This window comes from Ipomoea nil, unplaced genomic scaffold (assembly GCF_001879475.1).
Source record: "Ipomoea nil cultivar Tokyo-kokei standard unplaced genomic scaffold, Asagao_1.1 scaffold0706, whole genome shotgun sequence".
In the NCBI taxonomy this organism is placed as follows: Eukaryota; Viridiplantae; Streptophyta; class Magnoliopsida; order Solanales; family Convolvulaceae; genus Ipomoea; species Ipomoea nil.
Genome location: NW_017617134.1, coordinates 1,052,000 through 1,077,340, shown reverse-complemented (window position 1 = coordinate 1,077,340; position 25,341 = coordinate 1,052,000). Strand labels below are relative to the sequence as shown.

Below are 25,341 nucleotides of genomic sequence, written 5' to 3'. Positions count from 1 at the left end.
CTTTTGAAGACATTCGATAAAATTGAAACAATACAAAGAAGATGAACACGTGTTGCATAAGGATAAGGATGACATGAACAAATTCAGAAATAGTCTTGCTTTTTAGTGGCAGATTGTGGGTAAGAACACAGGATCGAGTCCTGGCAGTCGTAATGCAAGAATTATACCCAATATGGTGGACTCAATGAGTGCACTAGACTCATTGTGTGCACCAAACACTAATCCTCCCACCTGATGAGTGGGTTGCTGAGTCACTGTGATTTATCCCTCCAGTATCATGTCAGGTCGTGGTGTAGGGCCCTAGAGCCAAGAAATAGTCCTTTTTATTTAGGGTTGTTACAATGGTTTATTGCTAATGAACTCAAAAGACTCCAGTATTCAGAAAGTCAATCCAAGATTCCTCTCTTAATCAGATTTAAAACCTTTAAGTCCAAACAAAAGAGTGAATTAAGCCTGAGAGATTCTTTTGCTATGAAGCAAGCAGAAACATAGCCATGAACTGTGGTTATACAATACAATATTCAGGGAGGAAAAAGGCCCATACCTGCTGGGATAATGGCTGCCTTTGTGTCTGTAACTATCAAAGATCAAATGCATATATATATTGAGAATCAAAGCCTCTAAGCAAGAATCCATAGCCAATGATGGCGAAAAGCGTATAATAATAATAATAATATACACACACTAAACATCAGAATTCACGGTTCATGTTAGGGAGAAACAACGAATGCCTCGAAGCCAACAATGTTGTGATGTACTACTAACTGCTAAAAGATGTAAAACCCGCAAAAGCTAGAGCTAGCTTTCGCGTTATCTTACTAGGTATTCTACCTAGGAACAATTGCGATGCACTTATGAACACCCCACTAGAATCAGTAATCGTGAGAGCACAAGATCCCGTGTTTCTAAGTAGACAAATATGCAAAGTCTAGCTGCTCAACTAGTGTAAAGAGAAGAACACAGAAAGAAAACATAGATAAAGGAATGAATCACAATTGCATTTATAAACACGCAAAGAGACAGGGACATGGCTTTGTGGAAAGTATTAAAGTTGTTCCATTATTTTAAGCAAAGTGGTTGTTACTCCTAGGACTTCTAGGTGTTTGTAATGCACCCAAGACTACACAAATTATGCAAGAAGATGGAAAAAGATCGAGATGGCATTCACATGGCTATTTCCAAACTTTTTCATTGCTGCCAAAAAAAAAAAAATGCATTCTTTTCTCGCACCATTTCTCCAAAAAAAATCATTTACGTAACTAACATTCATCAACAGGCAACATCCCCAAAAATTTCCCCGACCCACATCCCGAATAGTTTTCCAGTAACAAGAATCCAGAACCAATAAGATATCACATATTTTCCCTCACGAAAAGCTTCGGCTAAAAACTCAGATGCCCCCTTCAATAATCTGCAGAAGACACAAAAAATGGCATAAGAGACTGTTCAAATATCAAAGAGAGGTTCGTAAATTGTAACATAACAACATTGTACCATTATGTGACGCTACACTTACCATCACGTTTCTTCAGTAAACTTCTAGCAAACAACAAAAGTATGACTAAAAAGCCCACTCCCGCTGCTCCTCCTACTACTATTGCTGCCGTCTTCCCTGCATTTTGCCCTGAACCCGCAAATCATTATCGAACATGTGATGTTAGTTATTTGTCACATAAACTACTGCAGTTCCAATAGACATTAATTGATTAAAGATTCAAAGAGCCCCCAAATCTAATCTAAACTATACAAACATCTTGTCGAAATTAAAGCATTACATATTACAATTTGTGTTATTTAACTCTTTAATCTATCTATCAAGACAATATACTAAGGCATAAAGGCAATAAGTCCAAGAGAACAAATTTCTTGATTAGAGTGACACTATATAACCAAAATAGCTAGCAAACAGAAGATAATGGATTACCTGAAGAGGAGGAAGGAGATGAGAATGAAGAAGGTGATGAGCCTTTAGGGAGTCCATTGGGATAATAAGAATAGGTAATGAAGCACTTATGGAGAAAAATTTGGCCAGAAATGGAGCTCCCACATTCAACTTGAGCTCTCTGAACAGCATTCTTGACACACTGACCACAATCAGCATTGCCCACATCACCCTCACACTGGCCCAACACATACACAGACTCATAGCTGGTGGTGTAAAAGCCATTGGCACTGGGAATCCCACCAACCAAATTGGTGAAAGCAGTGTCTCTCCTCTCCTCAAACCCCTGGGCATTCTTCCCACTGCAAGTCTTGTACAGCATCTCCATCCCAGAGATTTGGGGGAACCCAGCAACTTCATACAGCATGTAACACCCAAAAAGCTGGATTCTTGCAGCCGCAGGCCTGCCACACAGCTTGTCTATGAGGATTGGGAGCCTACTCACACAGTTGTAACAGTTAACATTTGAGAGGTCACCCCTGCACTGGAAGAGCCCAGTAATGGTGGCCTGCCCACTCCCAGTGGTGCTCTTGTAAAACTTGGCCTTTGAGGACTGGGCAATGAGAGACCCAAAGAGGCTAGAGAGGGCCTGTGAGTAAACCCCAGATGGATCTGGTAAATCCTGCTTTGCACACCCCTTGTAAATCAAGGTGGCGTAGCCAGATTCAGAGCTGGCTTGCGAAATGAGCCCAAGAATAATAATGGGAAGAACAACCAGGAACACAGAAATGAAGGAAGAAGAGGGCTTTCTGGACAAACCCATCTCTGGAGTCTGGACTCTTGACGCATCAAATCATGGTAAAGATGAGATTTTGGGGAAGCTTTCTAGTAAAGAATGGGCAAAGATTTCTGGGTTTGCGCTCTGATTTCTTGGTTTCTGCTTCTTGCGTTTGGCTTCTCAAAAAAAGTGTCTTGATTTTACTTGTAACTTAGTACTCCGTATAATAATGCGGTTTGGGATTCACTTCCTACTTGGATTATGCAGAGGTGAAGGGAGGTGGTGAGTGGTCGTACCACTTATATCTATCACTCTATCTCAGTACTTGGATTATTTTATTGGAGTATACAAAAGAAAATAGTGTCAAATCCTTAGAAAAAAAAATAGAATATTACAGTATTTGAAGAGAATGAGAACAAAATGGTCATGAAAGAGCTCAATTAGGTAGAGGAAAATATTCCCTTGGTTACAGAGAAGAGAGCTGAGTGATGACTGAAGAAGAGGAAAGGAATCTATCTGTTCTTTTTGGGGAGAGAACTGTCCAAGTTTGACCAACCTAGTCAACACCACTTTTTTGAATTTGAACTTATTTTCTAGGTACAGAAATATGTTATTTTGTCAATTTCAAAATAGTTGCAGAGTCATCCATATAGGTTTTATGGAAAAAATTGATGTTTTCTTTTCATCCGAAAGGAATAAGGGTCAAATAGGTTATTCAACTGCACATGAGCATGTAATTAGGTCATCCAACTCAAAAAAGTTACAATTAGGTCTCTGAACTACACAATTTCATGAAATTTCATCAAAAATGACTTGTTTACCTATTGATACGCTAACGTGTCGGTTACCAAATTTAAAAATAATTTTTTTACTTTTATTTTAATAATTTTAAATAAAAATTTATTTTAAAATTAAAAAAAAAAAAAAAAAAAAAAAAAAAAAAAAAAAAACCGAATCCCCTTCGTCTCTTGGCTGGCCGGAGACGAAGGGAGCCCTTCGTCTCCTGGCTGGCCGGAGACCCCTTCGTCTCGGGCAGTTTTTTTTTTTTTTTAATTTTAAAATAATTTATTATTTAAAATTATTAAAATAAAAGTTTAAAAATTATTTTTCATTTTGTAACCGATACAACAGGTAAACAAGTCATTTTTGGTGAAATTGCATGAATTTGTGTAGTTCATGGACCTAATTGTAACTTTTTTGAGTTGAGTGGCCTAATTACATTTTGGTATGTAGTTTGATGGCCTATTTGACCCTTATTCACATCCTAAATTTTATTTTTATGTGATATTCTTTATTTATAAATAAAAGTTCTTTATATCCATTAATTATTTGAATAATAATACATTTTTGAAGGAGTGATGAAGCTTATTATTGAGTAGGCAAAACTAAAACAATTTGAAAAATAGTAAAAATGAAAATGCAAAAAATTTTAAAAATTTATGTATCAAATTAGCTACTATTTTAGTTCAAGAGATTAATTAAACATATAGGTTTGCACCTTTTTTTTGGGAGAAGGGGGACCCCCGAGCCGGCAAGACCCGACTCTTACAAAGAGACACAAAACGCATCACCCTCTCTATCAAGCTCAAGGACATCCACAATATGATTAAGCGGTCCTGCAAACTCCATCCAATCACAACGGCGCATAACCGCTTCATTAGCTAAAATGTCCGCCACCATATTATCCTCCCGAAGACAAAATGAAAGTCTCACCTCCCAGGCTCTAGCAACAAACTCCTTGCAAGCATGAATAATGCTAGCAATGGGGCCAAGTAAGGATGTGCTATCATTAATCCAATCGACAACTGAAATTACCTCCACAGCACTGCTCCCCCTTCTCATCTGACCCCGACCCATTTCTTTTTCGTTTTCTCTTTTCAATGGACTTCGCATCGTAGGCATCCCATTCACTCCTTGTTCTAGGCCTACCCTGTGCATAAGACCCTTTCATCCTGCTGTGCTGTGAAAATAACAAAAATAGAATAAACAAAAATCAGGAACAAACAAACAAACAGTCATGCAGAGGACAAGCTTTTGGTTTTGTAGAATTGCAGAGGACATGCTTTTGGAGTCTCTTGCCAGCGGGCGCGTGTCGTATTCAGAGTGTCCACCAGGTCACTAATTCTTTTTGTTTTATTTATTTGGTAATCTTAACACTAGCGCTAAATATTAAAATGAACATTAAAATGACAACAAAAAACTTCGGTTCTTTTGCTAATTTCATAATTTTTTTCATTTGCATTTCTCTGCTCTTCAACCGCAACAAAAAGTGAAAGTGAACTGTTTCTTACAGTGTTTCTTACATATTTATGAAAATGTTGCAATAATAAAAAATAAACAAGAAATTAGTAATATTATGAACTAATAATAATATAGTTACATAAATCGTATTACATATTGATCTTTTTACCATAATTGCAGACAAACGAGTCATATATTATTCAATTAATTGAGTGATATAATCAAATAATGTACACGTTCAATATTAGGATTTTTTTTTAATTTTGTATTTAATTTTATTATCTAAATATATAATAAAAAATTTTATCCGTGCACGAGTAATTGGGCGATTATTTTCCTCGTAAACATAATTGATCCCATCAATTTAATCAATTGCACTATATAATATTTGATGTTATAATTTATATAATTATATATCGATCCAAATATTCTTAAAATATTATAACAAAATTCATTCAGCACTTCGGGCTAGGGGTGAATTTCGTTTCCTATACTCATTCAAATTATTCATTCTTCGTTAGATTAGATGGCGCAATGTGAATTTCTGCAAGGATAAAAGGAGTTTCTTAAGCTTCTCCTTGGTGGCATCATGGATCAAGTTGCCGTCCACGTCGAACTTCGCAGGAGGCTGGAATGCATGCAGGAAAAACTCAGGTTTGTTGATGAAATGGAGGTCGAGGAAAACTCCGATTTGCCGGAGGTGGAACTGCCCTAATCCTCCTCCTAGGTATCCTCCGGCGCTCACGATTGCCGCCGTCTTGTCAGCCCACACGTTCGGCGGCCGAGACGCCCAATCAATCGCGTTTTTCAGAGGTGCTGATAGAAAACAACAGTACATACACAGTTAGGGTTACGTTTAATTTAAATTCACCGTTAATTTGACCTTTTTATGTTTGGCGAGTAGTACGTACCGGCGACGGATAAGTTGTATTCCGGAGCAGCGAAGAGTACGCCGTCGGCTCCGAGAATCTTCTGGCGGAATTCCTCCACCTCCGGTGGAAATGTTCCGTCTCCCTCCAGATCGGTGTTCAGAAACGGTAAGGGCGATATGTCCACGTACTCTATCTCCATCCCGTTGATTGATTCCTTGCAAATATCCGTCGCTATATACATATAAATATAATCAGAAGATTGATTAATGGAGTATATATACTAATTCAATGAGTAATTCCAGGGGAAGATCGGCGTTACCGGCGCGGATGAGACCGCGATTGTAAGAAGCTTTGCGGAGGGAACCGCAGAGGGCGACGACTTTGATAACCGGTGGTTGAGTTGCCATTTTTTGCTGCTCTGATCTGTTACTTTCAAAATGGTTTGAGGTGTTACGGCTAACACCGAGAATTTATACATGAAAAAAGTGATCCAGCTGAAAAGTCTCCGGCTGCGGGAGCTTATTCCAACTTCATCCATGGCGGCTCTGAAAAAAGTGTTACGGCTCTTTTGTCTTTTGCGACGAATGTTGCACTCTGCAGCTCAGCTCTTTCTCGTTTTTAATTTCCCGCGCCGCTTTAATTTCTCTTTTCTAAATATATACACGGACTCACGGAGTATTGTTTTGATTAGTTCTCTGCTCCCGTCACCACATATCACTACCAAAAAATGCGAAAATAGGGACAGAAATTTCTATGGCTAAAATGAAAAAAATTTGTCACCAAAGTGAATAACAATGTATTCGTGCTCTCTCTACCCAAATAAAACATATAACTATGTGGGGTGGAGAAAAGCTAGCCCCCATATCAATCTCTTCATTACAAGTATTACAAAACAAACAACAAATGGCCTTGAAACTCACGGGTGCCCTACTCAATCCAAATGAGCTAGTAAGAAGAAAGAAACTAATAAGAGCATCCCGTTAAAGAGATTTTTCATGATTCTTTCCGTTGCTTTTGCTACATGGAAGAGAGAAAAGGGGGAGAGAGAGGAGATGGAGTGCTCTTGTAAGAATCCAATTTTTTTACAAATTGTAGGTCCCATAGTTTGAAGAGAGAGTTCGCGCCCAGGCTGGTGTGTACACTGGGACGTAAATCAATATATTTTATTTTTTATTTTTTCAACTTTTGATTTTATTTAGGGAAAATGGCACTTTTCCCCCTATGTTATATACTTATAGCACTTTTTCCCCCTCAATTATTTATGTAAGCACATTAGCCCCCTCAATTATTTTAAAAGTGGTGGTTTTCCCCCCTAATATATTAAATTGACATTTCTACCCTTAAAGTAAACATTTTATTTATTTTACTTCTCCAACAAATTATTGCGTATATGTAGCGATTACCACGGTTCGGTTCGAACTGAACCAGACACTATAGCAATCGAATTAAAAGTTTTCAGTTATGATTCAAATCTAGAACCCAATATTTGGATTTCAATTTATTAAATTTAAGAATAAAAAAAAAAAAACTGGATCATGAACCGGCGGTTCCGGATCCCGTTCGTGATTTTGAACCGTCTTTATTTTAAAATTTTATTTTTTATTTTAAAATAGTTTAAATTCAACAATAAATGTATTTTATTTTTTTCAGTTCGGAACATGAACCGGCCATTCCAGTTCGCGATTTTAATAAACTCTAAATATCGCGTTTTGATTATAAATTGTAATTGGAATATTTTGGTTTGGTTACTATAGTATCTGGTTTGAACCAAATTATAGTAATAATTTATTGGAGAATAAAAATAAATGAAATATTTATTTTAAGGGTAAATATGTCCATTTAACATTTCAGGGGGAAAAAGAGCCACTTAAATAATTGAGGGGGAAAAAGTGCTATAAGTATATAACATAGGGGGAAAAAATGCCATTTTCCCTTTTATTTATTTTTTTTTCTTTTTCCTCCCCTTCATTTTCCCTTTCCTAATCACACCTATAAAAACCACACAAAAAATTTCACTATGGAAGATGCCCTAACACATTAACACCAGCTAGAGTGCTAGACCCAGGCGCCCTAGGCATAATTGAAGCCAAAAGACGTACAAGATATGCGCAACATTTAAACCACAATTTATATCATGAACTAGGGTCCACATAGTATTATAGACTTTGGATCGAAACGATAAAGTACAAAATTTATACTTGTAAAGTACAGAATTTTATAACACAAGACACATACACATGTTATATATTTACTTATTTTTAAAATCTGATTTAAGTACATAATTCGTGTTCATAGGCACAAAATTTCACAACGCAAGACACAGAAAATTTCTAACATAAGACACAATTACTAATTTGTTTTAGGTACAAAATTTTGACTTTTACAGAATTTCACAACACAAAATACAAAACTCACACCATAAGACACATACACATGCACCAGGGTCCACAATGTACTGTAAATCTTGGTCCTTGGTATAAGAATTGCATTTAAACCGAGGAAGTTCAATTGCAATTGAGCAATTGTTATACCATGGACCAGGGTTCAGATTGCATTGTGAACTCCGATACAAAAATTATGTACTTACAGTTAATAATTTTTATACACGTAAACAAATAACTTGATAATTTGTTGACATATAACAAAATTTTGTACTTTTAGTTAACACATTTTGTACCTACAGTTAACGGTTTTTGTACATGTAAACAAATAACTTGATAATTGCTTACACATAATATGATAACTACATGTACAAAAACTATCAACTATAAGTACAAAATATGTCAATTAAAAATAAAGAATTTGAAAAGAGTTAATACCCAAAATCGTCCTCGACTATAGTGGTTTTTCTCAATTTTGTCCTAAACGACTTTGGTGACCTAATATCGTCTCAGACTTTTGTATTTCGCTCAATTTAGTCCTCAATTTGTTATTCCGTCAAATTGGTGTTAAATAAAGGGACAATTCAGTAATGTCAATATTGATCTCTCTTTACTTTCAACTTGCGAAGTGCGAAATTCTTTTTTCTTGTACGAATTACACCCAGAATTACTCCCGGACCTGCAAATCAAATTTTATATTCGCAGTTTTAGGAGTAATTCATAAAAAAAAAGGATTTCGCAGTTCACATGTCTATGAATAAAGAGATGTCAATATTAAAATTACTGAATTGTCTATTTATTTAACACCAAATGGACAGAATAACAAATGAGGGACTAAATTGAGCAAAAACACAAAAGTCTGGGACTAAATTGAGCGAAACACAAAAGTCTGGGACGATATTAGGTCACCAAAGTCGTTTAAGACGAAATTGAGAAAAACCACTATAATCGAGGACGTACGATTTTGGGTATAAACTCAATTTGAAAATTATTTTTAGACTGGGGTCTACAATGCATGCAAGGTAGACCCTGGTCCATGGTATAATTTGATGCAATTAAATAGCCCAGTCAAGCCCAACTAGCAATCATTATGTGGGCTAGGTCCATCATGCAATAGATTTTTTTTAAACAACAAAATTAATATGGGTGTGATTTTAAATAATTTAATTAAAATTATATATATATATATATATATATATATATATATATATATATATATATATATATATATATATATAGAGAGAGAGAGAGAGAGAGAGAGAGGGGAAAGGTTTCAGGTGTGAACTTTGCTTAACCTGTTAACTTGTGCATTGTTATCGGCCGTTCTTTTGTGAATGCTGTGGAATTAAGTAGAATGCCCTAAATTAAAAAAATCTCTCTCCCTGGTATCTAGGGTTTTTCATCTCTCTCCCTGGTATCTAGGGTTTTTTCGTATCTTTTGCATGTTCTTACCGTACACAATCGACTCGACTTCTCCTAATTTGTTCGTTTGAGCGCTGAATATTAATGAAAGCTGTGCTGTCTACTGGTTGACGTTGATCTGCTTGGAGTTTTGCTGTTTTTCGGCGGCTTTTGGTTCGGCATCTACAGGTTTTTTTCCTCTTCCGTTCGTGCTTCTTGATTCGTAGGGCAGTATGGATGTCCAAGATATCGTACAGAGCTGTGCGGATATCACGTTGGAGGAGGAGGAAGCGGGGGTCCGATTCGGCGAGGAGGATGGATCGGTAGTAGCGGAGGAGACGACGGTGCAGTATTGGCAGATGGTTGGACGATTTCTTACTAATAGGACCATTAAGTTCGACGTGATGAGGCAGGTGATGGCGTCCGTTTGGAGGCCGTTAATGGGGATCCAAGTTGCTGAGATTCAACCGAATCTTTATTTGTTCACGTTTTATCACGATACTGATCTGGCATACGTGTTGGAGAATGGCTCATGGGCGTTTGAGAATGCTACTTTGATATGTCAACCGCTTCGTCCAGGTGAACATCCTACCCAAGTGTTGCTGAATACTATTGATTTTTGGGTACAGGTGCACGACTTGCCGGTCGGGTATCGAACGGACAAAGTACTAGAGAAAGTCGGGGACTTTCTTGGGCTGTTTGTGGGGCTGGATGAGAGGAATTTTGTGAGGCCCTAGACGACGTTTTATAGGGTCAAGGTTACGGTGGAGGTTTCGGCTCCGCTGAAGAGACGCATGAAGATGATTTTGGGTGACAATTCTTAGACATGGGTAAATTTTCGGTATGAACGTTTGCATATGTTCTGTTTCTTTTGTGAGAAGTTATGGCATACAGATAAATTTTGTTTAGATGCCCGTGTGTCCGGTTTGAAGCCGGCTCAGTACCCGTTTGGTTTGAGTTTGAAGGCTGGGGGCAATCCTCCGGCAAAGGCGGTTGGGTAGAGTTGGTTACAGAGAGGGGAGAGGATGCATCGTGGCTTGGGTCTCGGTAGGGCGGCTGGTTTTCCAGTTCGGGGTGCGGGACCACAACTGGGGCAGGTGGCTGGTGGGTTACCGGTCTCGGGTGGTGTGGGTCAGTTCAGGCCGGGAATGGGGGGTATTGGGGCCGGCATGTCAAGGTCGGCCAATGCCGTGGTTGGGGTTGCTGCTCGGGTGGGGGAGGATGAGGGGGTGTGCGGATGGATCCGAAGCGGAGGAGGGGGGAAAATGGTGAGGTGGCGGGTGGAATGGTGGCAGGTGAGGGGGTGATGCTAGTAGACTCTTCTTGTTTGGCGGGACCTGTAGAGCAGGCCCGCCCTTCTCAATGAGTATTCTAAGTTGGAACTGTCGTGGCTTGGGTAATCCACAGACAGTTCGAGAGATTATGGACCTTGTGTCCAAGAAGGAGCTTGAATTTGTGTATCTGATGGAAACGATGGTGGATAGGAGTCATGTTGAGAGGCTCCGTGTAAAACTTGGTTTTGAGGGCGGTTTTGGCGTGGATAGTGTGCTGCAGAAGGGTGGCATGGGTTTTCTCTGGGCAAAGAATAATAGTGCTCGTTTAATTAAGTATTCCCACAATCATATCGATCTAGTGGTGTCCCTACCAAACCGACATCGTTGGAGATTGACTTGTTACTATGGCTATGCTCAGAGTTCAAGGAGGAGGGAGGCATGGGATTTCTTAAAATCACTTAAGGACGCGTCAAGCCTACCTTGGGTGGTTTTGGGGGATTTCAATGATCTGTTGTCACAATCTGAGAAAAGGGGGAGACGCCCGCATCCTGCACGGTGGTTAGAGGGTTTCGGGGAAGCTTTGGAAGACTGTGGTTTGACTACTTTACCTATGTTGGGATATCCTTACACTTGGGAACGGGGTAAGGGGACTCCGGACTGGGTAGAGGAACGACTGGATAGGGCGGTGGCAGATGCAGCCTGGAGGGGTTTTCATGGTAATGCCCGGTTATACAACATTCAAACTGTGAGGTCGGATCATACGACGCTCTTTCTTGATGTGTATGGTTCGGGATCATCACGGCAGGCGCGCGGTTTTCGATTTGAGAACGTGTGGTTAAGGGATGAAGGGTGTAGGGAAGTGGTGACGAAGGAGTGGACTAATACGCAAGGGCTTGGTTTCCAGGAGAGGTTGTTGTTGTGCGGTCGTGGCCTCAAGAAGTGGGGGGGGGGGGGGGGGGGGTGAACATTTTCACAAATTTGGTTTCAGAATTGAGGCGATAAAACGGGGGATGAATAGTTTGTGAGGCCAGATGGACCCGATTTCCTTAGGACGCTTCAGGCAACTTGATGGGCAATTGAGTACTGTTTTGTTGCAAGCGGAGTCTTTTTGGAAGCAAAGGGCCAAGCAGCACTGGCTGCAAGGGGCGGATCGGAACACGAAGTTCTTTCATCAGTATGCCATGCACCGTAAACGGAAAAATTCTATTGTGAGGCTTAAGGATGGGAATGGGGTATGGAAGGAGGGTGATGGGCTTGTTTCTCTGGTGACGGATTACTACAAGCAGATTTTTTAGACAAATGGGGACATGGGTACTTTTCAAGTGGATACCTTATCACCCCGTGTCACTCGTGCTCAGAATGATGACTTGCTTCGTCCTTTCGAGCCTGAAGAAGTGAAACACGCTTTGTTCGCCATGGGTAAAGACAAATCGCCAGAACCGGATGGAATGAATCCGGGCTTCTATCAATCTTTCTGGGATCTCATTGGTAAGGATTTTACTAATTTTGTTCTTGCATGTTTATCTCAATCTTCCTTTCCCCCTGAATTGAATGATGCCAATATTGTTCTGATCCCGAAAAAGGCTGCCCCTGAGTTGGTTGCTGATTTGAGGCCTATTGCTTTATGCAATGTTGTATATAAAGTAATGGCTAAGATGATAGCTAACCGTATGAAACCGCTATTGGATGGCATTGTTTTAGAGTCGCAGAGTGCTTTTCTTCCAGGTAGGCTTATTTCGGATAACATCCTTATTGCATCTGAGGTGGGTCACTATCTGAGAAGGAAACAATTGGGCCGAGAGGGATGGGCAGCCCTGAAGCTAGATATGGCCAAAGCTTATGACCGAATGGAATGGAGGTTTGTAAAACGAATGTTGTTGGGGCTTGGTTTTGATGTTAAATGTGTTAATTTAATCATGCTATGTGTGCGGACAGTCAGGTATAGAGTCCTGGTCAATGGGAAACCAAGTGAGGAGATCTTGCCCACGAGGGGTCTAAGGCAGGGTGATCCACTTCCACCCTACCTTTTTATCATTTGTGCGGAGGGCTTATCTTTATTGTTGCAGGATGCCCAGGCTAAAGGACGGATCCATGGCTGCAGAGTGGCGCGTGGGGCCCCTCCCATCTCCCACCTCTTCTTTGCGGATGGCAGCCTACTGTTCTTCAAGGCTAAAATGCAGGAAACCATCGAGGTGAAGCGTTGTTTGGAAATATATGAGCAATTCTCGGGCCAATCTGTCAATTTTCATAAGTCTAACATCTCTTTCAGTCGAAATACTACTTTGTTGGACAGGGATGTTATTGCCATGGGTTTAGGGGTGGAGCAGGCGGAGGATTTTGGCAAATATTTGGGTCTCCCCTCAGTTGTTGGTAGGAACAGGAAATTTGTTTTTTCTATGTGGAGCAGAAACTGAGACAGAGGTTTGGTTATTGGAATAAGAGGCTGCTTTCTATGGCAGGTAAAGAGGTACTTCTTAAAAGTGTTGCTCAGGCAATGCCTACGTACACTATGAGTATATTTCTGTTGTCTGTATCGCTATGTGCTTCTTTGGAAAGATTGATGAACAGGTATTGGTGGGGTAAGAGTACCACGGTAGATGGGATACATTGGATGGCCTGGGACAGGATGTGTGTGCCTAAGAAGCATGGTGGTATGGGTTTTAAGAGGTTGCATGAATTTAATTTGGCACTACTAGGGAAGCAGGGGTGGCGACTTTTAACCAATCCGGAATCCTTAATGGCCCGAATATTTAAGGCAAGATATTATCGTGATACTACCTTTTATGAGGCCTCCTTGGGAGGTAATCCGAGCTATGTATGGAGAAGCATTATGGCCAGTCAGAGCCTGATTCGTAGTGGTTGCAGGCGCAGAATTGGTAATGGCAGAACAACCAAGGTTTGGTCACACCCGTGGTTACCTGACACCCAGAATCCGTTTGTGCTTACTGATCAAGTTACCCAATCCCCGGATCTCAGGGTAGCTGACCTGTTGGATCATGATCAGGGGAGATGGAACCATGAGCTGGTTTCTCAATTGTTTGATCCCAAGGATACTGGATTAATATTACAAATCCCAGTGAGTATTAATTTCAAGGATGACTGGTTTTGGAAAGGGGATATCAGGGGACAATATACGGTTAAAGATGGTTATAGATGCCAAGGGGAGTTGATCACCACCCCGGACGCAGTCTGGAACAACATTTGGAAACTTAAGGTCTCTCCCAAGTGGAGGATTTTTCTATGGAAGGCTCTTTCTAATATTTTGCCAACTATTACCAACTTGGTTAGAAGGAGAGTAGAGATTCCTAATATTTGCCCGGGGCTTTTGGAGATTATGAGGAGGATATTATGCATATTTTATGCACTTGTATTTATGCTAGACGTGTGTGGAATGTTTCACGCCTTCATATCCCTAACGTTGATGGTTATGATTTTATGAAGTGGGTGGAGGCTTGGCTAGGAACCTCAGCAATATCTGCTGGGTTTCTAAAAGAACAAATATGTGAAATACTCTACGAAATTTGGAGAGCTCGGAATATGGCTGTTTGGGATTTTGTTCTACCGACCCCCTCGCATCTATGTCACGGTTTTCACGGTACTTGGTCTGCCTGGGCATCGAACAACACGCCGGTTGCTCCCCCCGTTCCGGCTGCTCCCCTTGTTCCGGCTGCCCCCTTACTGCCGTCAGCTCCGGAAATGGCGATGTTGCTGCCGCTGGGTGTGGTAATTTGCTACGCTGATGCCGGATTCCACGGCACGTCCCCTTCTTTTGGTTTTTATGTATGCAGTGCAGAGGGCAGTTTTGTTGCCGCTGCTAACGGACCTCTTATATGCTCGTATGATCCTCTCCTAGTTGAAGCCATGGCAATACGAGAAGCTCTATCATGGCTACAAGAACACAATTTTCACAACATTGTGATTTTTTCGGATTGTGCGGTCCTTGTTTCTTGCTTTCGCGATGCGAGTTCCTATCGTTCGTACCTAGGTGTTATCTTAGATTCATGTTTGCATTTATTTCGCTCTTTTCATTCCTGCTCCATTAAATTTGTATGCAGAGATGCCAATACGGTAGCTCATGCCTTAGCAAAGCATGTTAGTGCGGTTGACACTCGTACTGTCTGGAGGGATTCTCTTCCTTCCTTTATTTCGTCTACAGTTTAATGCAATCTGATTCCCTTGAGTTTCAAAAAAGTAGAATGCCCTGTGTACTACATGTGGGAGGGTGCACTGAAGAATGATGTGTAATTCATGTTGGATGCATTAAACCAACGAACCGTAGCAGTTCACAAATTCACACGTTTAGTATGGTGCGCACCAATTAAAATTATATTTGAATTATTCAACCTATTAAAATTATCGCATTAATGATTGACAAGTTTGTGAGTGATGTAGGGACACATAGCATTGTCCAAGGAAATAATACCTCATTAAGAATTGAGTTAAAAATAATATTTTTAAGAGGAAATTTTTTTTATTATTTTCCAACAATAAACATAAATATAGTACTCCGTAATTTAGTAGGGATCTTCCCCTGAATCCATGTGTTGGAAAGAACATTGTAATTGTAGAAAAATATGAACATTGGACAAAAGATTCCTCCGTTCCGTGTTGTGCTGCGCCCTTCCCCCACTCTCTCTCCTCCACACACCGCAACCGCGACGTTGAGTTCCCTCGATCCAATACCAGAGCAGCTCTCCTTTCCTTCACAATTTCTAAATCCGAGCCTTCTAAATTCACTCTGGGAGATCCACATTCCTATTCCCATTCCGTCATTTACCCACATTCCCACAAACAACACGGTGGAGAAGAAGAGGGAACAAAGAAAACAATGCATTCCATAAAAGAACGAGTTTCAGAGACCCTTTCGCGTCTCTTTTCTGATTCTCCAATTCAATCTGTAGATAATCCGCCTCAGCCCCAGGCTCAGCCTCAGGTAATACCTGCTAATATACGTGCATATATCTTTTGATTATATACAGTATTTATTATATTATTCTCGCGATTCATGGAGGTTTGATCTGTATGTGAAGCTAGATCTTCTATTGTATCAACAATGTCTTAATTTTTATTTAATTGCCACAACTAATCTACTTTTTTTGTGGTGGCCTGCTTTGATGAGGATTAAGAGCCTCAGAATTGTGGAATTTGAAGACTAATTGAACTGGGAAACATAAATGTGTGTATGCATGTTCATATAAAATTTGTGAATTTGTTGGTTTCGAAACTAAAAATGTGTGTTTTGCTTTCCAAACTAAAAAAGATTTGTAATATTTACAAAAAAGACACTAAAACTTTTTGTGGGTGCTGAAATATGCAAGATGGTTAATGTAGAAAACAAAAAGTATATATATATTTGAAGCAGGAGGATCGCCTGATTCATAAGTCTACTGATTTAAATTCAGTAGTCTTTATAGGAGTGAATTTTGTAACGTTGGCTTTCTCCCTGTGTAGGCTGGTCCAGAGACGAAGGATGGAAAAACTTTAACTTCCGTACTTTCTTTTGTGCTCCCCTCGTCAAAGTTTGATAGATTGAAATCATTGAAAGAGCAACATGATAATACGCCAGTCCACTCGCCTTCTTTTACGTGGAGAAGTAGAAGCTTTAAATTGGAAGATAAACCATTGGAAAGATTCGATGATTATGACCTTGACGATGATTACAAAGACATCCCAGATTTTAATGGAGAGGATGAATTCAGTAGAAGCAATTTTTTTAATGCACAGGGAGAAATCTGTGAGCCTAATTCTGCAAGAAGCGTTGTTAGTTGCTACGAAGATTATGAGGATGCCCGTGATGGAGTTGACTATGAAGTCATGCCTAATCTCATAAACGAGTCTCTTTTCGTTACTCCCGACTTGTATGAGTTTCTCCAAGCATCCCTTCCTAATATAGTCAAAGGTTGTCAGTGGATGCTGTTGTACAGGTAACTTTGCAACGGGGTCATTAATAACTTTTTACATTCGTACAGTCTCTAACCGTTTGTATGATTGGTTGGCAGCACGGATAGAGATGGTATATCACTCCGGACACTCATTCACAAGAGTGCCGATACTTCTGGTCCTTGTTTGCTGGTAGGTCCACATCCATATACTTCCGTTAAAATTCTTGTACACAAACGTTAGGTTCCCTTTTGGATACGAGGCTGTTTGTTCGATACATTTAGTTTCAAATGACTGTTAATTGCAGATTACTGGTGATAAGGAAGGTTCCGTATTTGGTGGACTGCTCGAGGCACCATTGACGCCTACTGCAAAGCCAAAATATCAGGTAGTTACTGCTTTATATTACAACTGAAAATGCGCACCAAGATCAGATGATTTTATTAAAAGTATAAAAATGATAAATTGGAAATTGATACAGCTTTTTCTTTTATATCCTTGGCTTGGTTTGTATCCATGATTTTATGATTTACTTCTAATTTCATAATTTTGATAGGGGACAAATCAATCATTTGTGTTTACAACTTTATATGGTGAGCCCAGGATGTTTAGACCAACTGGTAAGAATATCCACGGGGAAAAGCATACTAGATCCAATCGATATTGATGTTTATTCCCTTATCACATCATATGATCTAATGGTTTTCCTTGATCTTTCGTTTAGGTGCCAATAGATATTTCTTTTTGTGTATGTACGACCAACTTGCCTTTGGAGGGGGTGAAAATTACGCATTAAGTGTTGATGGAGATCTGTAAGCTTCTCTGCCTAAGAATTGCTGTTAACGCTTGAAATTTTGATGTTACTATACCGTAAAGTGTAATGTACTCGGTTTTTTTTTTTTTTTTTTTTTGCTTTTATGAAGGTTGACTGGCAGCAGTGGGCCTTGTGAGACATTTGGAAACTTATGCTTAGCCAATAATCAAGAGTTTCAGTTAAAGAATGTTGAGGTATTATTGTTTCTAGTAACCACTTTTTTTTTTTTTTTTAGTAAACCCACTGTCACTACCCGATGTTTTGCACTAGGTAAACCCCGTCTTCTAACCTTAGCTGGCAAAGTACTACAAAGAAGTAAACCAGCCTAGGTTGCCCATAGCTGACTGGCTCAAACTAAGTAGGCCACTAGGCTGTTCCCGCCAGGAACTTGTAACCTAAGGTTACCAAGTCAAACCACCTGACCAACTTGGCTGGGGTTGCCTCCAACAACTTATTTTTTCTTGCCTAGGTTGTTAAACATGAATTTGTTATTATCTAGTTTCTCGCATTAACACAATTTTCATTATTCTTCCTATAGTATATGGTTATTATTGGCATTCGTCATTGACCATTGTTATTCCCATTTCATTCCTCTGCAGCTTTGGGGATTTACACATGCTTCTCGATATCTTGTCTGATTCCTCATCTCATTATCTCAACAATTGGTGTGCTGTGAACCTCGGATCACATAGTAAGGCTCGGTGAACATCACTTGCAGGTGTCTTCACCATTAACTTGAAAGATCGTAAATATAACAACAATGAGCATTTAAACCCATAATTAGTAATTCCTTTTAAACAGGCCATGGTATATCTAGTTACATACACCATGCTATTATCTTCTAGTCTAGTTAAATAACAATAACAATCAGATTCTGTTATGATATTCAGGTTATAATTTGCCTATGGTTCCTACAATTATAGAGATGAATATTCATCGGGCATTCATCACCAATATGAAGCTGTGTTTTGCGGTATATTTTGCATTGCCCCCACCCATATACGTTAGAAAACAGATCATTCTTTGTTTTTTCAGCTTCCTATGAGAAATTATTTACCCCTATATTGCTGTACATGATTTATATTCAAGGTTACGAAATATTGTTTTGTAAGAATGTTATATACATTGCTTCTCTTTAGTGAGAATTCTGGGCTCGCCCTATCAATACTGAGAACTTGAATGATTGATATGTTATATTTTAATTAAAATTTTAGATTTAAGGAACAGAATCAACAAAGACACTTAAGTTAATTCTTCATTGTCAAAAAGAAATTCATCAAAGATAAGGTTCTGGGTGGTTATGGACTTGACTAGTTGATTAACTAATTGGTGTTTGGTAAATTAGTTGTTAACTAATTATATACAAAATGACTTTTTTAAAAAACTGATTAATAATAGTTAAATAAGTCAAAATTGATTGATATGCTAACTATTTTACCAAACAGGACCAATATCTTCTTTCCGAGCAATATTCAATAGTCTTTTTTTCTCAGCCATTCCAAACAATTGTTACATTTGTATGATACAATAATATTACCCCAAAAAAATTTGTTACACGATAAATTAACCCTCAAAGTGGATAAGATGGCAAATTGCTTCAGATTTATTGCATTGTCACTAATAATCTGGCAGGGAACCACGCTTTGGGCAAATTCAAAAGATAGTCATTCACAAATTCTTCTGCCCAAAATAAGCGCCAAAACCTGCAACCAGGAAGCATATGCTATAGAAGTACCATTAGTGTCAACACAGTGAAATGGCAATTAATCTTCTGGTTGACCATCCTCCTGTGGCAGCCCAAATATTCTGAGGTTTCGATCCATTGATCCAACAGCTATGTATTTAGCATCTGGACCAAATTTTAGACATGTGGCTTTGCCTGTTCACAAAGAATTAGAATTGGTCATCCTCTATAGCAAAGAGGACATTATTTTCATTATACAAAACAATTAGGGATGAGGAAAGAGAGATATACCTGTGCCTGACAAATCAGGGAATGTCCTGATGCAGCCCCATTCCGACTTCACACTAGCAACTTGATAGACTCTGCCAAAGCACCAAAAGATAAGAGCTCCCAAGTGTAGAAAAAAGAAATCTCCATCAGAGCTTTAGTCTGAACGTAATAGTAGCAAGTATTACATCAACCCCCCCCCCCCCCCCCCCCCCAAAGAAAAGAAGAATATTGTGGTGCAATGCATATTCATAAATAAGGTTCAAGTTGAAATACAAAACGGTTGGGAAAAAGTCAAGAATATTGTTAAAAGGAGTCCTGACCATAGAAGCAATGGATTGACAGGACATGTACTTGAAGAACTCTTTACCTTATATCTGATCCTCCCAAGGCAAGGTAACTTCCACTCTGGTCAAATTCCACTGCAAATATCATCATGATCAATATATTACATTACTAACAACATGAATGATGCAGATTCTTTCCCTTTGTCATCTTTTCCTATTCTACACTAGGGCTACTTGATCAGGACAAAGGGCAGACATGCTCTACATACGATAACTTTATTTGCACTCTGTTGATTATCCTATCCTGAAAGTTCAGTTCCAGAATGCATATATATATATATATATATATATATATATATATATATATATATATATATATATATATATATATATATATATATATATATATATAATAACCAAAAGTTTAATGTTATTTTTTATGAATCGACGGTTTACTTTGTATTGAAATACTGGTACTAGTAGAAAGCCATACATGTCTAAAAAGCTATAAGCTTTCCAATATAATGGTAACTACTGTGCTGAATCTTTTTGCTTCCAAGTATCAAAGCTTCCTAAATGTCAGCGGAAATAAACAAGACAAATGTCATAACATATGCAGCATACCTGTTTGGGTTGGTGTGTTGTCATCATATGGCGTGAAAGTTCTAAAATTCCTTAATTTGCGTAAATCCCAGAGCTTTACCCCATCTTGAGCAGCAGTCTTACAGCATTACAGAAAAGATAATCAAAATAAGGCAGCATTCTCAACTTCAGCATTCATTGAATTTGTCAATGAATACTCATCAAAGACATGTATATTTATAGTTAGAAACGTGATACATACTGCTAGGAAATAACCATTTTCTGAAAAGGAGATTGCAGTAACAGTTCCAATGTGCCCATCAAATCGTGCAACATTTGCCTACATATCCGTGAGGAAAAAAACCCAAAACTTCAGAAAATAAGAAAATGAAAAGAACATATTTCATTAAAATTTAACAAGCTTACCTGACTCTTTACATCCCAAATCTTCACAATAGACCCTGATGTACCTGTTCCAAGGATTAGACCATCAGGATGAAAAGCTGCAGATGTGTAGCTCTCCGATCCTGAAGTGTCCGCAACCTGTAAAAGGTGTTAAAATTGTCAAATTTAAAAGAACAGTGCATCAATATAACAAGTGCAAGAGAAAGGTTTTAATGTGGAACCTGGGCAAGGCATAAACCAGAAGCAAGTTCATTAAAGCACCATGTGCCATCAAGAGAAGCAGTCACAAAGTAATTATTTGTTGCATGGACGGTGACAGCTTGCACCTACCAAAATTGAGAGAAGTAAAACATGAGCAGAAAGTTAAACCCTTGATTAACAATAAGAGATATCATTTGGGCACCAGATTAACAACACAACCACCTTAATCAGAACAAACCAATAAAATACACCCAGCATGTTTCATTCCAATACATTTATAAATCAAAATCACAATTAAACATATGCTCATGATGGGGTAAGAAATTAGTAACCTCTGCAGTGTGATCCTTCAAAATGTGCCTACAGTCATAGCTTCCATTCTCAGATCCTTGCCATACACGAACAGTCTGCAAGTTAGAATGAAATTATTTAATTACTATTATTAAATAATAATAATACTCAAATATGGCAATAACAATAGCAAATATATTGGACAAATTCAGGGAATATTGTTTGAAAATAATGAAATGGAGATGATTCTTAAAGCAATGCACAAAGCACATGTATTCTCTCTTAAATTTGGCGCATACATGTATTCTTTATTTGAATAACTTGAATCAATAACTAGTTAGCTGGGGCCAACAGTCCTTTTACCAATACACATCAGTAATCCTGTGTCAGTAACATCATGATCTTGTAATGTATAAAATTTCAAATTCACCCCATAACTCAATATAGATTAAGAAATGCAGGGATGGGAGCAAGCTATACTATACTATATATAAATAGAATAAACATCCTCTCTGCCCACTACATTTTTTTTCTTGTCCTTCTCAACAATTCATCAAAGGTGGGAGTATTGGTGCAATCTCATAAATTAATTCTGTGATCAAAGCTCAACATATATGAGCCCCCACTCCCCTCCCCTTTCCCCCAACAAAATAAAAAACAAAACAGAAAGTAGAACTGTGAAAGCATAAAGTTCACAAAAACAAGGGTTCTGGTTCACCTCATCAGCAGAACTAGTGACCACCACTTCACCCTCAACAGCAAATTTGACATTGGTAACCTATACAGGAGAGAATGTTAATAGTTCAAAAGTATGTAACCAGAAAACGCAACAAACACTTTGGCAAATGTTGATAAGGAATTTAAGTATTGAAAGTTGAACAGACCCTCTTTGAGTGACCACTTAGTGTAGATATAATCTGTTCTGAAGATCTATCAAATATGATAGCATTATTGTCAACGCCTCCAGTAGCAACGATGTCCTGATGGATAGGAAATAACACAGTTTGGCATGAGCATGACAAATTATACAGTACATATACAAGAAAATAAAGAATATTAGTGATCAAAAAAATGGGAAGAAAAAAAAATCCACTGTACTGTTGCTGAGATTCAGGAGTATCAGTTGAAATGTGTCATATCATTGCTTCTTTTACCCTTAGCACATTAGAAGAAAGCTAGTACCTTAGGGTAACAGATGTCCAAAGAGAGTATGCCCGGCTTGTTGGTTTTGTGTAGAGGGTAACTGTTCAGCTGGGTGTATCTCTCCAAAGCATCTACAGGGGCCAATGTTGGCGGTATCTGGAGGGGAAGTCAAAGGAAATAACATGAAAACAAGACCAAAATCTGAAATTAACAATCAGTCTGATGTTCAGAAGCTCCCAAATGACTTGTACCTGTCGCTTTTTCCTTTGCTGTGAAAGGTTAGTATTGCAATCTGTAAGTTCTGTAATAATAGCTGATGAAATCCCTGGGCGACTTTTCTTGCCTTCAGGACCCATCTCCTCATCCTCAGCAGCTATAGGCAAAAATAAATAACATGAATCAACACGCATAGATAAAATGAACATAAAAATAAATTTAGAGGAGTCAATTGATAACCTCTTTTCCCGTTGCTCAATGTGGGAGTATTAGCTGCAGTTGCAGTAGCTGCTGTCATGGGTATCTCTCTTTCAGCGTGAGCCAATAATTCCCTTGCCTCATCCCTTTCCTTTTTCAATCTTGCAATTACACGGCATGCGGCATCATGCTGTCAAATCATAGATAAAATTCACAAATCACTTTAATGACACGCAGCACATATGGAACAAGAAAGCATAGCAATTTCATGTGGGCATCAAACATTAAAAGTATTCTTCCAAAAATTTAAGGTTAAGAAAGAAAATACTCCGTAGTACTCCATAAATAACTAAAACAGACGAAACAAAAAGATGCAGAAATTAAAGAATTGGAAGGTAAAAATTCATACACTAAACTAGTAGAAGGCTAACTATCCGTACCTGATACAGAGCATGGCTTAACTCCTGCCTTGCAGTATGTAATTGTTGCTCCAATGCAAAGTTTGATAGCATCAGACCATCCCATTCCTATTATTATGAAGCAATAGAAATATAAAGAAGTAGCATCACTAGCAAAATACAGAACCTAAAAATAGTTAAATTCCATCTTAATTGAAGTAAAATAAAGACAAAATAAAATATCAGGTAATAAAGCTAAATAAACCATCACAAATTCATCAGATTTGTTCTACATTCCTAAAATGCCCAGCTCTACTAGATGGAAAAAGAAATCTCACAAGACCTAAGTGCATGCTAACAGAAGCTGGTGCTTGGATGGGGGCACACATGGCCACATTAAGAGGAAATATCAACTTACTAAAGTTTTAAAACAAATAGTGGGAAAATTGTGTAAGAATAATTTGCCTGTTAAACACAGACAATAAACAAATTAGATGAATACAAGATCCAACCAAATTAATTTTTTTTTTCTTTCTTTCTTTTGCTTTCCTTTCCCATTAAATTGTCATGGAGTACACATAATGAATGCAGAAATTCAGAGATTGGAAACACATACAATCTGAAACATTCCCAACATCCCAGGTATACTTGCAGCCTGGACAGGTCGGGGCTTCACTATCTGCAATGAAATCGAAAACATATTAGCCCACCTAATAGGAGCCACATGTCAAATCAAGTTTAACATAATAAAATCCTATGAAACTAACTAGTAAACCTAACAATGATCATCTAATCACCAAGGTATCATCAAACATACCTTTCCAGTTTTAATTGGTACAATGTCATCCATTGTCAGAGGCTCTCCAGTTACTGGACATTTTCCATAGTCCTGGACGATGAAAGAAGCTCAAATTAGGGGGGGAGTGGGGAAGCAAATTGAAAAGTATATTTCAGGCACACAAAAGCTGTAAGTTTGAGCACAGACAAAGGAGAACAACAAAAGAAACTGCTAATGATAATAGTAACCAGACCCATGAAATAATTTATAGGTGTCCATGCACAGGAGAGACAGAAAGAGGACCATGTAAGAATAGCTTAAATCCTCTAAAAACAATCCTGCAAGACTGCAACTAAAGACATTTGACTCTTCATTGAATACCATATTATTTAAGGATTCTCGTTTTCCCAAATTTCAAAATTTTTCCAATTGCTTTACAAACAGCATTGGCAAACTCAAGCCTCTCATTACTTGCTTCAAACATCCATATCTCTAGTAGTCTAACATGTATGTCAATGACTCAATGAGGAAAACAAAGTTACACAAACAAAAGTGATAAAACTTCAGCGAAAATAAATGCAGGAGAAATAAGAAACAAACAGAGATGTGACGTTCGATTAAACGCTTCTCGAACAGAAGTCCGGAATTCTTTGAGACTACCGGATCCTCCGGGACATCACCGGAAACTGTAAAAACAGATCAGAGATTAGCAACTACAGAAATTATGTTACAGCTGTTCACATGTTACACAGTGCGTCTGTACGAGACTCTAGAGAGGGAAAAAGCTTACTTGAGCAGTTCATTGCAGGCCGAGAAACGGAAAGACAAAACACAGAAGGCTCTCTCCGGCTTCGACCTGGTCGAGAGTAAGGAGCGGGAAGGAGAGGTGTAGAAAGGGAGGAAGAAGAAAAAATCAAAATTTATAAATGAGGGTTTTTTGTAGATATATAGCACAAACAGCACGAGCTAGACGATGGACCGACCCGGGAAACGGGGGTGTGGTACTAATGGGTGGATCCGGTTCGATTTTAAACAATTGGAATTTGTAGGGCATATTTACCAACTTGAAAAAATAGAAGATAGAAGATAGAAAATTTTCCAGAAAAATAGAAAAATTGAAAAGTGAAAAAATAAAAATTGGAGAAGTTGTTTACTAAATGTTTTATTCCACCTTCTCCATTTTCCAACCTCATGTACAGTTTTGGAGAAAAAAAATTTGGACTTCTCTAAATGAAAGAGTGGAACAAGTTCAGGTGAACAATACATAAGGGTGGGGGTTTGTTGTTCAAATCTTGTTGTGCACATTTGAGAAGGCTTTTTCCTTTTCTTTGTTCTTCTCCTTCACGTTCTTAAAAATAATTACACATT

At 38.5% G+C, this 25,341-nt stretch overlaps 5 protein-coding genes across 8 annotated transcripts; 2 read left to right on the top strand and 3 right to left on the bottom strand.

The window, feature by feature from the left end:
- Positions 1-1,169: 1,169 nt before the first annotated feature.
- On the bottom strand, positions 1,170-3,208 carry LOC109176364 (cysteine-rich repeat secretory protein 3-like). The gene is made up of 3 exons (XM_019325807.1): positions 1,925-3,208; positions 1,517-1,624; positions 1,170-1,411 (listed from the first exon to the last, which is right to left on the bottom strand). Exons 1-3 carry the CDS (start codon positions 2,703-2,705, stop codon positions 1,404-1,406), a joined length of 897 nt encoding a protein of 298 aa, XP_019181352.1. The 5' UTR covers positions 2,706-3,208; the 3' UTR covers positions 1,170-1,403.
- Positions 3,209-5,371: 2,163 nt separating this feature from the next.
- Positions 5,372-6,261, bottom strand: LOC109176435 (NADPH:quinone oxidoreductase-like). Its single transcript, XM_019325864.1, has 3 exons — positions 6,093-6,261; positions 5,813-6,004; positions 5,372-5,717 (listed from the first exon to the last, which is right to left on the bottom strand). Exons 1-3 carry the CDS (start codon positions 6,178-6,180, stop codon positions 5,419-5,421), a joined length of 579 nt encoding a protein of 192 aa, XP_019181409.1. The 5' UTR covers positions 6,181-6,261; the 3' UTR covers positions 5,372-5,418.
- A 5,875-nt stretch (positions 6,262-12,136) lies between these two features.
- On the top strand, positions 12,137-14,990 carry LOC109176392. Its single transcript, XM_019325827.1, has 3 exons — positions 12,137-13,195; positions 13,237-14,112; positions 14,271-14,990. Exons 1-3 carry the CDS (start codon positions 12,137-12,139, stop codon positions 14,988-14,990), a joined length of 2,655 nt encoding a protein of 884 aa, XP_019181372.1.
- A 332-nt stretch (positions 14,991-15,322) lies between these two features.
- On the top strand, positions 15,323-18,707 carry LOC109176359 (nuclear receptor coactivator 7). 3 transcript variants are annotated; one of them, XM_019325802.1, is made up of 9 exons: positions 15,323-15,762; positions 16,281-16,753; positions 16,829-16,901; positions 17,017-17,097; positions 17,266-17,329; positions 17,434-17,521; positions 17,633-17,717; positions 18,123-18,188; positions 18,414-18,424. In XM_019325802.1, exons 1-8 carry the CDS (start codon positions 15,658-15,660, stop codon positions 18,159-18,161), a joined length of 1,008 nt encoding a protein of 335 aa, XP_019181347.1. In that variant the 5' UTR covers positions 15,323-15,657; the 3' UTR covers positions 18,162-18,188; positions 18,414-18,424. The 3 variants fall into 3 exon arrangements, 2 of the variants coding, with proteins under 2 accessions (XP_019181347.1, XP_019181346.1); XR_002053371.1 differs by having other exon boundaries at positions 15,324-15,762; positions 18,123-18,214; positions 18,414-18,707; XM_019325801.1 differs by having other exon boundaries at positions 15,324-15,762; positions 18,123-18,707.
- A 248-nt stretch (positions 18,708-18,955) lies between these two features.
- LOC109176546 (pre-mRNA-processing factor 19-like) lies at positions 18,956-24,899 on the bottom strand. 2 transcript variants are annotated; one of them, XM_019326009.1, is made up of 18 exons: positions 24,764-24,899; positions 24,574-24,659; positions 24,013-24,084; positions 23,812-23,874; positions 23,238-23,324; positions 22,840-22,987; positions 22,635-22,756; positions 22,423-22,539; positions 22,125-22,220; positions 21,959-22,018; positions 21,282-21,356; positions 20,970-21,074; positions 20,770-20,886; positions 20,606-20,683; positions 20,386-20,482; positions 19,845-19,896; positions 19,499-19,569; positions 18,956-19,402 (listed from the first exon to the last, which is right to left on the bottom strand). In XM_019326009.1, exons 1-18 carry the CDS (start codon positions 24,774-24,776, stop codon positions 19,287-19,289), a joined length of 1,575 nt encoding a protein of 524 aa, XP_019181554.1. In that variant the 5' UTR covers positions 24,777-24,899; the 3' UTR covers positions 18,956-19,286. The 2 variants fall into 2 exon arrangements, with proteins under 2 accessions (XP_019181554.1, XP_019181555.1); XM_019326010.1 differs by having other exon boundaries at positions 22,849-22,987.
- Positions 24,900-25,341: the final 442 nt, after the last annotated feature.

Excerpts from the sequence above, each read along its gene's own strand:
- LOC109176435 (XM_019325864.1), bottom strand. The coding sequence starts at position 6,180 with ATGGCAACTCAACCACCGGTTATCAAAGTCGTCGCCCTCTGCGGTTCC. Across the intron at positions 6,005-6,092 it reads TCGCGGTCTCATCCGCGCCG|CGACGGATATTTGCAAGGAA; the intron begins GTAACGCCGATC and ends ATATGTATATAG. Across the intron at positions 5,718-5,812 it reads ATACAACTTATCCGTCGCCG|CACCTCTGAAAAACGCGATT; the intron begins GTACGTACTACT and ends GTTTTCTATCAG.
- LOC109176364 (XM_019325807.1), bottom strand. The coding sequence starts at position 2,705 with ATGGGTTTGTCCAGAAAGCCCTCTTCTTCCTTCATTTCTGTGTTCCTG. Across the intron at positions 1,625-1,924 it reads ATCTCCTTCCTCCTCTTCAG|GGCAAAATGCAGGGAAGACG; the intron begins GTAATCCATTAT and ends TTGCGGGTTCAG.
- LOC109176392 (XM_019325827.1), top strand. The coding sequence starts at position 12,137 with ATGGGTACTTTTCAAGTGGATACCTTATCACCCCGTGTCACTCGTGCT. Across the intron at positions 13,196-13,236 it reads ATTTGGGTCTCCCCTCAGTT|AAACTGAGACAGAGGTTTGG; the intron begins GTTGGTAGGAAC and ends TATGTGGAGCAG. Across the intron at positions 14,113-14,270 it reads TGCCAACTATTACCAACTTG|TGGGTGGAGGCTTGGCTAGG; the intron begins GTTAGAAGGAGA and ends GATTTTATGAAG.
- LOC109176546 (XM_019326009.1), bottom strand. Across the intron at positions 23,325-23,811 it reads TGTTGGGAATGTTTCAGATT|GAATGGGATGGTCTGATGCT; the intron begins GTATGTGTTTCC and ends TCATAATAATAG. Across the intron at positions 20,887-20,969 it reads CTGGTTTATGCCTTGCCCAG|GTTGCGGACACTTCAGGATC; the intron begins GTTCCACATTAA and ends CACCTTTTACAG.
- LOC109176359 (XM_019325801.1), top strand. The coding sequence starts at position 15,658 with ATGCATTCCATAAAAGAACGAGTTTCAGAGACCCTTTCGCGTCTCTTT. Across the intron at positions 17,098-17,265 it reads CTGCAAAGCCAAAATATCAG|GGGACAAATCAATCATTTGT; the intron begins GTAGTTACTGCT and ends TAATTTTGATAG. Across the intron at positions 17,718-18,122 it reads TTCAGTTAAAGAATGTTGAG|CTTTGGGGATTTACACATGC; the intron begins GTATTATTGTTT and ends ATTCCTCTGCAG.